Genomic DNA, 14,348 nt, shown 5'->3' with positions numbered 1-14,348 from the left:
GAGCAATAGTAACAAATATAAATGACACTCAGGAGGAAATTAAACGCAGAATAAATATGGGAAATGCGTGTTATTATTCGATTGAGAAGCTTTTATCATCTAGTCTGCTGTCAAAAAATCTGAAAGTTAGAATTTATAAAACAGTTATATTACCGGTTGTTCTGTATGGTTGTGAAACTTGGACTCTCACTCTGAGAGAGGAACATAGGTTAAGGGTGTTTGAGAGTAAGGTGCTTAGGAAAATATTTGGGGCTAAGAGGGATGAAGTTACAGGAGAATGGAGAAAGTTACACAACACAGAACTTCACGCATTGTATTCTTCACCTGACATAATTAGGAACATTAAATCCAGACGTTTGAGATGGGCAGGACATGTAGCACTTATGGGCGAATCCAGAAATGCATATAGAGTGTTAGTTGGGAGACCGGAGGGAAAAAGACCTTTGGGGAGGCCGAGACGTAGATGGGAGGATAATATTAAAATGGATTTGAGGGAGGTGGGATATGATGATAGGGACTGGATTAATCTTGCACAGGATAGGGACCGATGGCGGGCTTATGTGAGGGCGGCAATGAACCTTTGGGTTCCTTAAAAGCCATTTGTAACTAAGTAAGTTTTTCCTTTCTTAAATGTCTGTTTTGTCTTTGAAAACTTTACCCACATGAAGTGAGCTAAGAATCTTGCTTAATGGTGTTCGGTTCAGTATTAGTGTAGATAAGTTGCATAAAGATATTTTCATTCTCAAAATATCACCAGATGCTCTCAATAAAAACTATAAAATGTTTTTTTTTAAGTGTCAGAATATAAGAAACATTTAAAACTAGTTTATTTCCCTTTATCAGTGCCTGTTTTCAAGGCTTAAGCCTAATGTGAGAACGTTTTTAGTTTTAGTTTATATACATCATAAAGGGACTAACTGAAGATCAGTTGCAAGCAGAAATCCAGGTGAAACTAAATTTCAACATGTTCTATGCTAAATACTGGGTAACTTTCAACACTGGACCCTGGATTCATTTTGCTGTCATTGCCACCTTCACGCTAGATAACCATTGCAGTTGATAAAACGTCATAAAATAAATCAATGCTGAGTTCTATGACTGTGTTAAGAGTAGGCTAGATTTGATAATGAGAGCCAAATCTAAAGATAAGTATGTTTTCAAAACTTCAACTGCGATGTAGTAGTAGTAGTAATTTATTCATCATAAAGATCTTCACAAATCATGGCTTCGTCAATCTTATTTCTAAGTCTTAATCTAGTTTCTGATTATACTATGGACATATTTATGAATTTGTAGCTTTGTTATTGCAGGACATCTGCTGACATGATACAATTACACATTAATAGGCACTTTCTGCAAGGTCTAAAGACATAAATTCCTCTACAGTATATGGCATATGATGCAGCAGCAACCTGTTGACCATGTTTTTAAACTTCTTTTGTTTACTACTTATTATGGAGCTTGGAATTTTATTATACATATTTATGCCTCTATGTAAAATACTTTTAAGACTTGTGGTTATTTTATGAGTGGACAGATGGATATGACTTGATGTTCTTGTTTGATACATGTGGTAGTCTGAATACAATTTGAATTTTGCTTTGTTTTTATGAATGAAAGACACTGTTTCTAGAATGTATATACAAGGTACTGGCAGAATTTTAAGTTCCCTAAAAATTTCTTTACTTTGCGACCTTATAGGTGCTTGTTTCATAATTTTTATAATTTTCTTCTGTAGCTTAAAAATTTCAGTAATTTTGCTTGTTGCGCCCCATAATGGTATGCCATACTGAATCTGGGAATGTACATAGCCAAAATACATAGATCTGAGAACTTCATTAGAGGTTGTTTTGTTTAATATTCTGAAAGCATATACATAGCGCTTCAATTTTTCTATAGTTTCCTCAACATGATAGTTCCAGGTTAAAGCAGAGTCGATCCAGATGCCTAGAAATTTTGTATTTTTAACTTCCATTATGTCTTTATCATTTATTTTTATAGGAGTAGAATTTTGATCGCTGCTATTGTTAAAGAGTATGTAAACAGTCTTACTAATATTCAGTTGTAACTTATTTTGCTGAAGCCAGTTTTGGAGGTGGCCATTGCTCTGATTGACTGTACTTAGAAACTCATTTTTATCGCTAGAGTTAAATAGCATATTTGTATCATCAGCAAACAAAACCGTTTTAGCAAAAGGTATATGATCTGGGAGATCATTTATATATAATAAAAAAAGTACCGGTCCAAGAACTGAGCCCTGTGGAACACCGTGCTTCATAGAGGTGGAAGTCGAACGTATTGTATTTATTTCTACAAATTGTTTTCGACTGTCAAGATATGATTTAAACCAATTACCTGCAAGGCCTCTTATACCATATGACTCTAATTTAGTTATTAATAGATCATGGTTTACCATGTCAAAGGCTTTACTGAGATCTATAAAGAGACCAAGACTATTTTCTTTCTTATCTTTTGCTTCGAGAAGATTTTCAATGAAGGAAAAGAGAGCATTGTTTATTGTCTGGTTCTTCCTCCTGATACTAGTGCTAGTCTTGTCTAAAGTTATCAAAACTAAATGTGGATGTTTATGTTGGTCAGTACTGTACAGTAACTCTTAATTTGCTGTTTGTGACAATTAAATAAGTAAATAAATTAGTTCGGCTTAAAATTCGAAATGTGATTAGGATTCAGGCTAAGATAAACAACATATTAAATTAAAATGATCATACCGGTACCAATTGTATTGGGTTGCATTTTATTTAAACAGACTACTAAGATTTATTTTAAATCATCCGTCCTCAAGTGAGGTTGACCACTGGGATCCGGAATTAACAAACATAAAATATAAAGGGAAATGAAACGAGCAAAATAACGATTCGATTTGTACATTAAAACAAAAATTTACGTGTTAACATATAGATGATAGTGTAGAATTTGAAGAGAGGCCTTCAGAATTTCCATCACAATCTTCTGAACCTCATAAAAGGGAATTTGAAAGTATTTAAGGATATCACATGTAAATTTTGGTAAACAACTCCTCGCTCCAAATAGTAAGCCTGTAACATCCCAGTTGTAAAGCGAAATGCCATATTTTTCACTGAGGTATGGAAGACAAGGTACATATTTAGCTCACTTGTCATCATTTATCTGCAGTGCTTGATTCGTGTCTCGTTCAAAGTAAATCGTAGGGTCTAAGACCATCGCTTTCTGGGTTCTTCTATTGATGGCAATTATATCGACTCTTCTATGAGAACATCTTCAGACACACAATGAATCTCCTCATGTACTTCCCATCCTCTGTTTCTTAGCAGGTTGGCAATTGCTGTAAGGGCACGATGGTGTCTGTTGTTACACAGTATGTGGCCAAGTGTTTCAGTCTCGCTGCAGCCGGGATGGCGACAACTAAACAAGTTGCTCTTAAATTGTTTTTAATTCAATAACTTTTTTTCCTCCCCCTGGGCCTCGTGTAAGTTGTCCTGGAATTCACCAACTCAAAGTTGGGAACCTTAGTTTCAGCTGAGGAAGTTCTGAACAACTTACCCTATAAACACACATAATTGACCACTACGAAATTTTTATGATTACGTCATTCTCATTAGTGGTATTAATTTTGTCTTGTATTTAATTATTGCTTTATGAATAATAAATTTTTTTTTCATGTAATCATATCAATATCAAAGCCAGAGGTTTTACTAAGTACAGGATGTAACGGTATCAATCTATTATTTCAATCCAACATTCAATTATTTTTCGATCATTTACTACAATTTGATACAGCCGTCAATATTATTCTACATAATGTGTTCGAAAAAGTATACATTAAAATAGTTTTCACAAAAAGGGAACATTAATTTGATATAATTTTAACCAATAATATTCTGCTTCAAAACTGTTAATAAAACAATATAAGAATGAAACCTAGTACGAAGACAGTGCCATAATAAGAAGTTTAAGGTTTTGGTTGGTGTCCAACTGCATCGAGAACCTATATACCAGCAGTCATCAGTACAGTGCACCCTTGGGCTAGCATATCTTGCCCGCACATAAGAGACTGCACTATCGTGCATCTGTGGCTGCTAGCGGATATCCTTTCTCCATATCCCTTCTGCATGATGGTGCATATTCAGATACACTGCTTATCTGTTACCCATTTCAGCGAATGCTAATGATCACTGCTATATACCATATCCAAAAATGATTACTAGTAATGTACTCTGTTTTCACAATACTTATCTCTGTAACTATTAACGCTACAACAACGCAATAAGTGCTAATAGATAGGAAATCTCTCCAAGTTTTGTTTGATACCTTAAAAGTTCTCGATATGTAACCTCTGGTCTACCAGGACATATCTAAGCAATATTCCAATTCCTCCCGCACTCTGTACAGTGTGTCACCATCTATCACAGTAACTCCAAAAAAATTGTTTTGAGATACGTACACGCATTTTTGTTTTCGCTTTTCCTATACAAATCATAATTTTAGTTTAGGGGAGACTAGGGATGTGTGACCATAGGGGAGGTTTGACATATCTTGGCGAGGTCAGAAATTTTCATGTAAAATTTCTACTTCGTGGCCTGCTGAAGTGGTGTACAAATTGAAAATGGGTCGCAGGGCTGCCATCTATCCACAATATGCGGAATCTGAATCACGTAAGTGAAGTGGGTAGGTATTAGATACACACATTGTAGAGATGGTTGTTTCTTTCATTACTAATTTAAAGATCAGACAAGAGTTGAAATTAACGTTTTGGATTATCGAGCACTGAAGAATTAAATTCTGATTATTTCATAGCAGAAAAAAGTTCAATGCTTCACAGTATTTTCATTAACAGAAACAAACCTTAATCATAAATGTCAAACTTCTCCTTGAAAATAAAGCTGCTGTTAGAATTGCGAAAAAAAGTAATTCTGTAAACATACAATATCATAGAGAAGTTCCTCAGTTTTGTTTTTATTTATTAGCTTTTGTGTTAAAGCATATACAAAAACTCTAAAAGTACTAATCATCTTAAAAAAATTTAACCCTACTGAAATTACAATCATTTAGCATTACATTATAAATAATTTGTACAAAGCATATATAAATACCATGTAATTTATATAAAAATATTATAATGCATCTTTTACTTCACTCACTTCTTTGTCCTCCTTAACACTTTCTTCTGCTACCATTGTGTCTTTGATGCTTTCTTTATTTTTTTCAACTGAATCTTCAAGTAATGTTTCACTTACTTTTTCCGTCTCTAATTCTGATATATCGTTGTCAGGTGATCCCACTTTATTTTCAGATACTTTATCATCACTGGACACTTTCTTGCCGTCACTGTCTTCAGGAACTGCATTTGATGCTATTTCACTTTTTGAACAAGATTGATTTCTCTCAGTCTCCCCACTGGCTGCATTTGTGTCATCAACTTCAGGCACCAAATTCGGTTGTTCTGTAACTTCAGTATCTGCCTTCATTTCAGTGGTTGTTGTAGGGAAGTCGATGGTGGGAGATACTCTGGGTGGAACATTTTTGTCAGCTACCTGGAAAATTCCTGCAAATTCATGTGGGTCTTCTGGTGGGACATCTCCATGCTGGATGTATACTGGTATGTAGCCTGGTATTGGAGGCAGCACTTGTCTACGATTTGGCACAGCAGAATCTGTAATGTAAAGACAATGTAATAATTAAATTACATGACAAGATTCATTGTTTTTTTTAGTTTGTTATTTTACGATGATTTATCAACTGCTATGGTTATCTAGCATCTGAATGAGATGAAGGTGATAATGCTAGCGAGATAAGTTTAGGGTTCAGTGCCGAAATTTACCCAACATTTGCACTTAATGGGTTGAGGGAAAACCCCGGAAAAAATCTCAACTAGGTAACTTGTCCCAATCAGAATTTGAACCCATTTCACAGTCAGACGTGCTAACTGTTACTCCACAGCGTTGGACAAGATTCATTGTTAACAGCAACTTGAGGAGATCCACTATTCTGACAAGAATTGCATATCTACAACACAAGCATCCCAGATTTATTTTATAATTCATTTCGATCTTCCGATAAGTCAGTTATAATATTACAATGATATTTCAATTTTCAATCATATGACTTATCATTTGAGCCGTTCAGAGCAGAAGTGGTGTAAGTCAATTTTGACTTCCACCACTTTTGCTCTGAACGGCTCATATAAACTAGGCTAATGATTCGGTCGTTATTATACAAATTTAAATGACATAACATCAGGTATACCACAGGGGTCGGTACTCGGACCATTGTTGTTCACAATATATGTCAATGATATTACATCTCTTGTAAGGCATTGTAACTATCACTTGTATGCTGACGACCTTCAATGCTACATCTCTTCCCGCTTAGATCGAATAAATGACGCTATAGATAAATTGAACGAAGACATTGACTCGATTGTGACATGGACAAAGAAACTCCGTCTTAAAATCAATCCTGGAAAGACACAAGCAATTATATTAGGACACAAACGGCAAACCAACGCTGTAAAACACCTCGACATTTCCCCTGTTAAAGTAAGTACAGTGCATATCCCTTTCAGTTCTTCAGTAAAAAATCTTGGCATTCACATGGATAATAATCTCAACTGGGACATGCAAATCACAGAAACCTGAAGAAAAGTATATTCTATTATCCATGTGCTAAAAAGGATAAATGTTCATCTCCCCTCTTGCTTAAAAAAGTCCCTTGTGCAGACACTTGCATTTCCCTATTTCGACTATGCGGACATTTTACTGACTGACCTCTCCAGCGACAACAAAATGAAACTTCAACGTGCTCATAATTTGTGTGTACGTTTTGTAAGCAATGTTCGTAAATATGATCATATTACCCCATCCCTGGAAGCAATAGGTTGACTTAAACTAGATAAGAAAAGAAATTTACATTCACTTCTCTTTCTCTTCGAAATCTTGAACTCTTCTATTCCTTCGTACCTGTCATCTCGCTTCACTTACCTTTCTTCCCACCACAATCTGAACACACGCTCTCGTCATGAAACAATACTAACAATACCATCCCATCGCACCTCCTCATACTCATCTTCTTTCACAATAGCCCTGCCAAGACTCTGGAATTCGCTACCTGCTAGCATCAGGGACTGTCGAAATAAAATTGAATTCAAACGAAAACTTACTAGGCACTTGGTCAGTAATTGATTACTTGTAAATAGTTTCTTTAATCTATCACAAAATATTTCAATATTCAGTAATTTCATCACTATACAATTTTGTTATTCTAGATTTAATTTGTAATTCAGTAAATATAAAATATTCTTTGTTTCTCTATGATAAATTATCTAGCTTTAATTATTCAGGTAATCTTTTCGTACTTTGATTTTATTGTAATTGTAAATTTAATGCTAATTGTAATATTGTTTGTAATTGTAATTGTAAATTTAATACTAATTGTAATTTTATTGTTGATATTGTAGTTGGAATCTCCTGGTAGAGGGGCAGAGAAGGCCTGACGGCCTTATCTCTACCAGGTTAAATAAATAAATAAATACTAAATACTAAATAAATGAATATATATTTTGCCTGCAAATGTATATATGAAGAAAAGAGAGACTGAGAGAGAGAGAAAAAAAAAACAAAGAGAAAGTAGGAATTGTATTTTGTATGTTATTTATTTGAGCCGTTCAGAGCAGAAGTGGTGTAAGTCAAAATTGACTTACACCACTTCTACTCTGAACGGCTCACTTATTACAAGTTTTAATGACTGTTAATACATGTTATTTTGTGAAAATATTATGAACGTTTTCGCCTATATGGCATCATCAGACATATGGTTTGCTATATATAATATAGAATATTCACTCATATAGTAGATCATTAATTTATGTGTATTATGTTGATTGTTGATTCATGAGCTTTATGCACTGAGTGCTTTGTACTATGAAGAGATATTAATTTTCATTTCATAATTTGTGTTTAAATTACTAATTTATCAAATTCTATGTGATATGGTTTTATTTGTGCATAAAACTCATGTTACATGTTGTGCTACATGTCTTTATTCATTACAGTTAAAATTGATGTATGTTAAAATTGTAAGAATTTTAAATTTCTGTAATTTGGTCGAATATTATAGGCTAATTAAAATTAATAAAATAATGTATGACGTCTTGGTGTGTGTGTGTGTACACATCAAATGACAGAAATTTTAAATTCATACAATTTTAACATATACATAATCATAATGATGTTTTCTATCAATTGTAACTGTAATGAATAAATATTGAAGCAGTAATTAGGAGAGGGAGAGACCGATTTATTAGTGAAGTGATATCTCCATATTTTTATTACATGTATTCGCGGGGATGTTCTGGCGACTTCGTTAGAATTAGCTTCCCACACAGGTGTTTCGTCACTTGTCAGCATCGGACAGATTTACAGCCACCTTGTGCGGGATTGCATAGAGACTCGCTGAAGCGTAAAAAGCCAAAGTTGGACTAGACCCGTGGGAAAGTAATTGCAAGCTTGGGTTTTCCAAAGAACGGGGTTCTCCAAAATCGACAAACTAATTAGATGTTGTGGGAAGTCCAAAAGTTTAAATTTAGAGATGACGTATTTCGCGCCCAATAAGGAGAGATCTTGGTTTAGCTTATGAGGTCACTTTGGACCAATAGGGAATAGATTTTAGGCCGGTTAAGTGACGTAGTTGTTAGCCAATAGGATAGTTAGTTTTAGCGTAGGATAGGTTTTTTATAAATAAGGGTGACGGGGAGCGGAGATCATCACAACATCTCATCGTGTCGGCGGCCCTACATACAGGGCATGATCACAACATCTCATCGTGTCGGCGGCCCTACATACAGGGCACAATCACTACTCCTTTTCGTGTCGGCGGCCCTACATACAGGGCAGAATAACTACTTCGTTTCGTGTCGACAGGATAACTACTTTTCTTCGGGTAGACGGCGCGACATCTTTTTTTCGTGTCGGCGGCCCAACTTAATAGTCTTTCTTCCGGCGAAGACTCGATAGATAGAACTTTGTCATCGGCGAGACCACTCGTCAACGTTTAGGAGCTTCGATCATAGTGTACTGGACAGAGTATTGAATTTGTAGTATCGGATAGAGCTTATTCAGAGCCGCCATAGAGTCGATACAGAAGTGCGACCAACGATTGAATTATAAGTCAGCCGGAAATACATACTCTAGGGTTTACCAAGTGAATACGACAATAAACTTATAGTTTTGGAGTTTACACTGCCTTTTATATAAGTAGCCGGCTTGGTATTATTCCCGACATCATCCTATACCACAACAGTACCTCGGCTACCCTGAGTGAATCTCACGCAACACCGAGACGCACCCACCCTCAAATGGCGCCCAACGTGGGGACTCAATAACGACCACTTCACCCTCAACATGTAGCACAATATGTAACATGAGTTTTATGCACAACTAAAACCATATCACTTAGAATTTGATAAATTAGAAGTTTAAACACAAATTATGAAATCAAAATTAACATCTCTTCATAGTACAAAGCACTCAGTGCATGAAGCTCATGAATCTACAATCAACATTGTACATGTAAATTAATGATCTACTATAAGAGTGAATATTCTTTATTAGATATCGCAGTCCACACCTGTGGAGTAATAACGGACAGCGCATCTGGCCGTGAAACCAGGTGGCCCGGGTTCGAATCCCGGTCGAGGAAGTTACCTGGTTGAGGTTTTTTCCGGGGTTTTCCCTCAACCCAATTTGAGCAAATGCTGGGTAACTTTCGGTGCTGGACCCCGGACTCATTTCACCGGCATTATTACCTTCATTTCATTCAGACACTAAATAACCTGAGATGTTGATAAAGCGTCCTAAAATAACCCAATAAAATAAAAGATATCGCAAGGCATGTATCTGATGATGCCATATAGGCGAAAACGTTCATAATATTTTCACAAAATAACATGTATTAGCAGTTATTCATACTTGTAATAAATGATAAGTCATATGATTGAAAATTGAAATATCATTGTAATTTTCAGATTTACTTCTCCTTGGAAGTTTTACAACTCATAGAAACCTTTTTCCTTTGGCAGATTTGACCATGTGAACATCAAAAGTAATAGTAAACATAGTAGTCATTTACCAAGTAAAGCGATCGGTTTGGAAGTAAATCCCGAAAAGACAAAGTATATGATTATGTCTCGTGACGGGAATATTGTACGAAATGGAAATATAAATATTGGAGATTTATCCTTCGAAGAGGTGGAAAAATTCAAATATCTTGGAGCAACAGTAACAAATATAAATGACACTCGGGAGGAAATTAAACGCAGAATAAATATGGGAAATGCCTGTTATTATTCGGTTGAGAAGCTCTTATCATACAGTCTGCTGTCCAAAAATCTGAAAGTTAGAATTTATAAAACAGTTATATTACCGGTTCTTCTATATGGCTGTGAAACTTGGACTCTCAGTCTGAGAGAGGAACATAGGTTAAGGGTGTTTGAGAATAAGGTGCTAAGGAAAATATTTGGGGCTAAGCGGGATGAAGTTACAGGAGAATGGAGAAAGTTACACAACACAGAACTGCACGCATTGTATTCTTCACCTGACATAATTAGGAACTTGAAATCCAGACGTTTGAGATGGGCAGGGCATGTAGCACGTATGGGCGAATCCAGAAATGCATATAGAGTGTTAGTTGGGAGACCGGAGGGAAAAAGACCTTTAGGGAGGCCGAGACGTAGATGGGAGGATAATATTAAAATGGATTTGAGGGAGGTGGGGTATGATGATAGAGACTGGCTTAATCTTGCACAGGATAGGGACCGATGGCGGGCTTATGTGAGGGCGGCAATGAACCTTCGGGTTCCTTAAAAGCCATTTGTAAGTAAGTAAGTAAGTAAGTAAGTAAGTAGTCATTTACCCCAAGAACGACATACAGCTTATTTCTGTAAATTTGATCTGCTCAAAAAGTAAATTCTCTGTATTTGAATAGGGCCTATCATCATTATAAGTGTCGTCAACACCACTGTCAGCATGGTTCTCTCGATGCCCGGTTAGCTAGCAAAATTACAATTGCTCATTGTGTCTTATCAACTATTACGGCTATTCAGAGACTAGATAATACTGGCGTAATGGTAGAATGAGAGTAGAAGATGAAACAGAAGTACTTCGACAAAGCTTGTTCCACAACACCGCGTGTAAGCTTAAGTTATAGATTTGAATTTCGCCTGAATCATGGATTTTTCTCTTGTCAATGTAGATGATAGAGTCTTGCAGGACGAGTGTGCGAATACGAAATAAAAGCTAAGCCCAGTTCCGCCTAGCTGGATAGGCTACACGCAGCTCTCTACACGCTCCTTGCTATTTTCTGTAATTTGGTCGAATATTATACTCATTCCTTGCCCATGCAGTCTCGAATCAGCCCTAATTCCGTATCACTAGTCCATGATACGACGCTTTAGATCACGCGGTTAAGACGCCGGATGTTAATGTATAACCCAGGGATGTATGAGAAACGTCGGACAAGGTAGCTATAATATGTGTTCTAAGCTTCCTTTAGGCTGCGTGCCTGCCTCTGTCCCTTGTTAATGTTCTATCCTGTGTGTGTCTAAGTGGAGGCCCCTATGCTCTGACTCCAGGCCAGGCTAGAGGAGGGCCACAAATGTGTAGACGTCTTTGTGTCCATAAATTGTCTCCTCCACTACAGGCATTGGTATGCAAGATCTATAACAGGGCCGGACTCTTTACATCCGGAGGTTACACTTGTTATTTAGTATATAAGTTTTTTAACAAACTTGACATTCGGACCTTTTACATCCGAGTATTTTAGAAATACGCCAGATAATTTATTTATGGTAGCATTTGTATTGTTATTTTATCTCTTTTTAAATATTAGTTAAGGTCAGATTTTTATAATGTTTTATGCATCACCCTGTTGAAACTGCATTTGTGTACCTCGTTTTAATCGTGACAACGTTTTTTAGTTCTTTAAGCATTCTGATTATTGTATAGTTTCTGTTTAAAGAATTTTAGACAAGGGCGCAAATAGCCATAGATGCTGACGCGCCCTTTTTAAACCCCACTAACTAACTCTATAACAGGGAAGGTTAAACGATCGATGAAAAAAAATTATTACCTCTCTACTCATTTATTCATTTGTTTGGCGATCACAAATTCTGTAATTACCTTTATAGTTCTGCTGATTTCATATGTTTGGCCTATTCATTACTAAACCACTTTTCATCCATCTATCCATAGCTCATTAAGGCGATGTGTTACTGAAGATAGTCGAATGTTGACAAATTCTATCAATGTTTTATTTTCGCACTAAAAATGTACGGTTTCATGAAAATGTTATCTCAATATCGTAATTATAAGTATACCTTTGTATAATTAGTAGAGGCTGTGTTAATGTACGAGTTATGTTTAACCAAAACTTCAAATTTAATTATCTCAAAAAGAAATGTTCAATGTTTTCAACGGCAAGTATTCATTCTATTTCTCAGTAGTTAAACTTGGCATACTTATTCATTAATATCATTGTGAAATGGAGCATGGACTGTATTCAGCATAGTTTTATTGCTAGAGAGTTATACGTAAAGCAGTGTTAATTATGTTTGAATAATGAAGAAATTATATATATATATATATATATATATATATATATATATATATATATATATATATTAGAAAAGAAAACAAATTAGAGTAGGCTATTACTAATGCTCCGTTGTACAATATGCAGTGTTATCCTTAAGAAAAATTTGGTTTAAAAATAATTATTATTTCAGAAATAGGATTTTCACTGAGAAAATAAAAAGATAAAACAAAGTAAGTTAAATTTTTTAAAAAGTGTTTATAAGAAAAGGTTGAAGTGTATAATGTGTGACTATGTTATTGACATGCTATTCAGTAAAAATGTCAACTCTCTACTCAAAAATTGTGGATTTTAGAAATTTCAGTAGCGCATCGCCTTAAAACACGTAATTAACCAATTATTATCTCACATATTCATCCATTAGAAATCACTCAAATATTCATTTACTACCCATTTACCCACTCTATCACAATCATTCACTAATCAACTACCTGTTCAAGCATTCATTGTCTTGTTTGTTCACCCTTTAATTAATTTAAATTAGTTATTTATGCATCCTGTTAATATGCAAAAATTAATCGATTTTTGCCCCATGCGAGTCGTGACCCGAAGCCAGGAATCCCGCATTCCAGGAAGCAGCGGGGCTGCGCTTCGGAACCAGTTTGCCATGATATTAACGGACTCGAGACGGAAATCGATGATCGAGCAGTGCACTTGACTGTTACGAGGTACTGTAGCGGCGATTCCAAGAATCCGCGCCCGCTTATCGGGAACACTGACCCCGGCCTGAAACCCACTGAACCGTGCAGGTCCATCACCGCGAGCCACGGCTTGTGCACCCAGCGTAGAGCATCAAGGGGAGGGCGTTTGCTTTTTACTTCCTTATTGTGCGAGAGATATGGTGTGGTTGCGAAAATTGGTTTTGAGTGTCTTTATGGAAAATATAAATGTAGGTGTATACACAATGGGCCAAAAAAAAAGGTACAAAATTAGAAATACTCTATTTTCGGAAATACATGACATTAATGTATAATGAATACACTTTAAAGATGAGCAGGACTTTTTATAATGATTTTTTAAGTTCAATTAAAATCTTATGGAGGTCAATACACAATGATGCGAAAAATGTGGTTTTTGAAGACAATTTATTATCAATGTTGAATCTTTCGTACACTGCTTTTAACACTTGAATATAAATAATTGATTAAATGGCGATCTTACTCGTGTTAATTGTGTAAGCATGTGCGGCTTACAGCTGTTTCGGTGCTTCTTCACACCATCCTCAACAGACAAACAAATAAATACAACCACACAGGCGTATACAAACTCACATGCAATAGTTGCGACAGTTTCTATATTGGACAGACAGGCAGATCATTTCAAACTCGATACAAAGAACACATTAAAGCAATAACCAGAGGACACAATACATCTACATATGCCGAACACATAACTAATGCTAACCACACATACAATAACATAAATACAGACATGGAAATCCTACACATACAGCCCAAAAACCAAAAATTCAACACACTAGAACAATATGAAATATACAGACACACTAAAACACACCCTGATCAAATTCTCAACACACAGATCAATTTCAGAACACACACACTATTTGACACCACATTTCAACACTTTTCAACAATCGAACGCACCCACACAACAGGCAGCGAAGTTCGAGATGACGCCGAGATCTAGTAGGCTCTGAGGATGGTGTGAAGAAGCACCGAAACAGCTGTAAGCCGCACATGCTTACA

The 14,348-nt window shown here is 35.8% G+C and overlaps 1 protein-coding gene across 2 annotated transcripts in view; it reads right to left on the bottom strand.

Annotated features, from left to right (window-relative positions):
• Positions 1-4,937: 4,937 nt before the first annotated feature.
• Positions 4,938-14,348, bottom strand: part of LOC138700363 (uncharacterized) — a 60,976-nt gene continuing 51,565 nt past the window's right edge. The window contains exon 2 of one of the 2 annotated variants that reach the window (XM_069826947.1): positions 4,938-5,650. In XM_069826947.1, coding sequence (XP_069683048.1) covers positions 5,112-5,650 — 539 coding nt within the window. In that variant the 3' untranslated portion in view covers positions 4,938-5,111. The remainder of the gene's footprint in view (positions 5,651-14,348) is intronic. The other variant, XM_069826948.1, reaches the window with a different exon arrangement.

The sequence above is a fragment of the Periplaneta americana genome, chromosome 5, assembly GCF_040183065.1.
Source record: "Periplaneta americana isolate PAMFEO1 chromosome 5, P.americana_PAMFEO1_priV1, whole genome shotgun sequence".
Taxonomy (NCBI): Eukaryota; Metazoa; Arthropoda; class Insecta; order Blattodea; family Blattidae; genus Periplaneta; species Periplaneta americana.
Note: the sequence above shows the minus strand (reverse complement) of the source record. Positions and strands in the feature narration are given on the sequence as shown.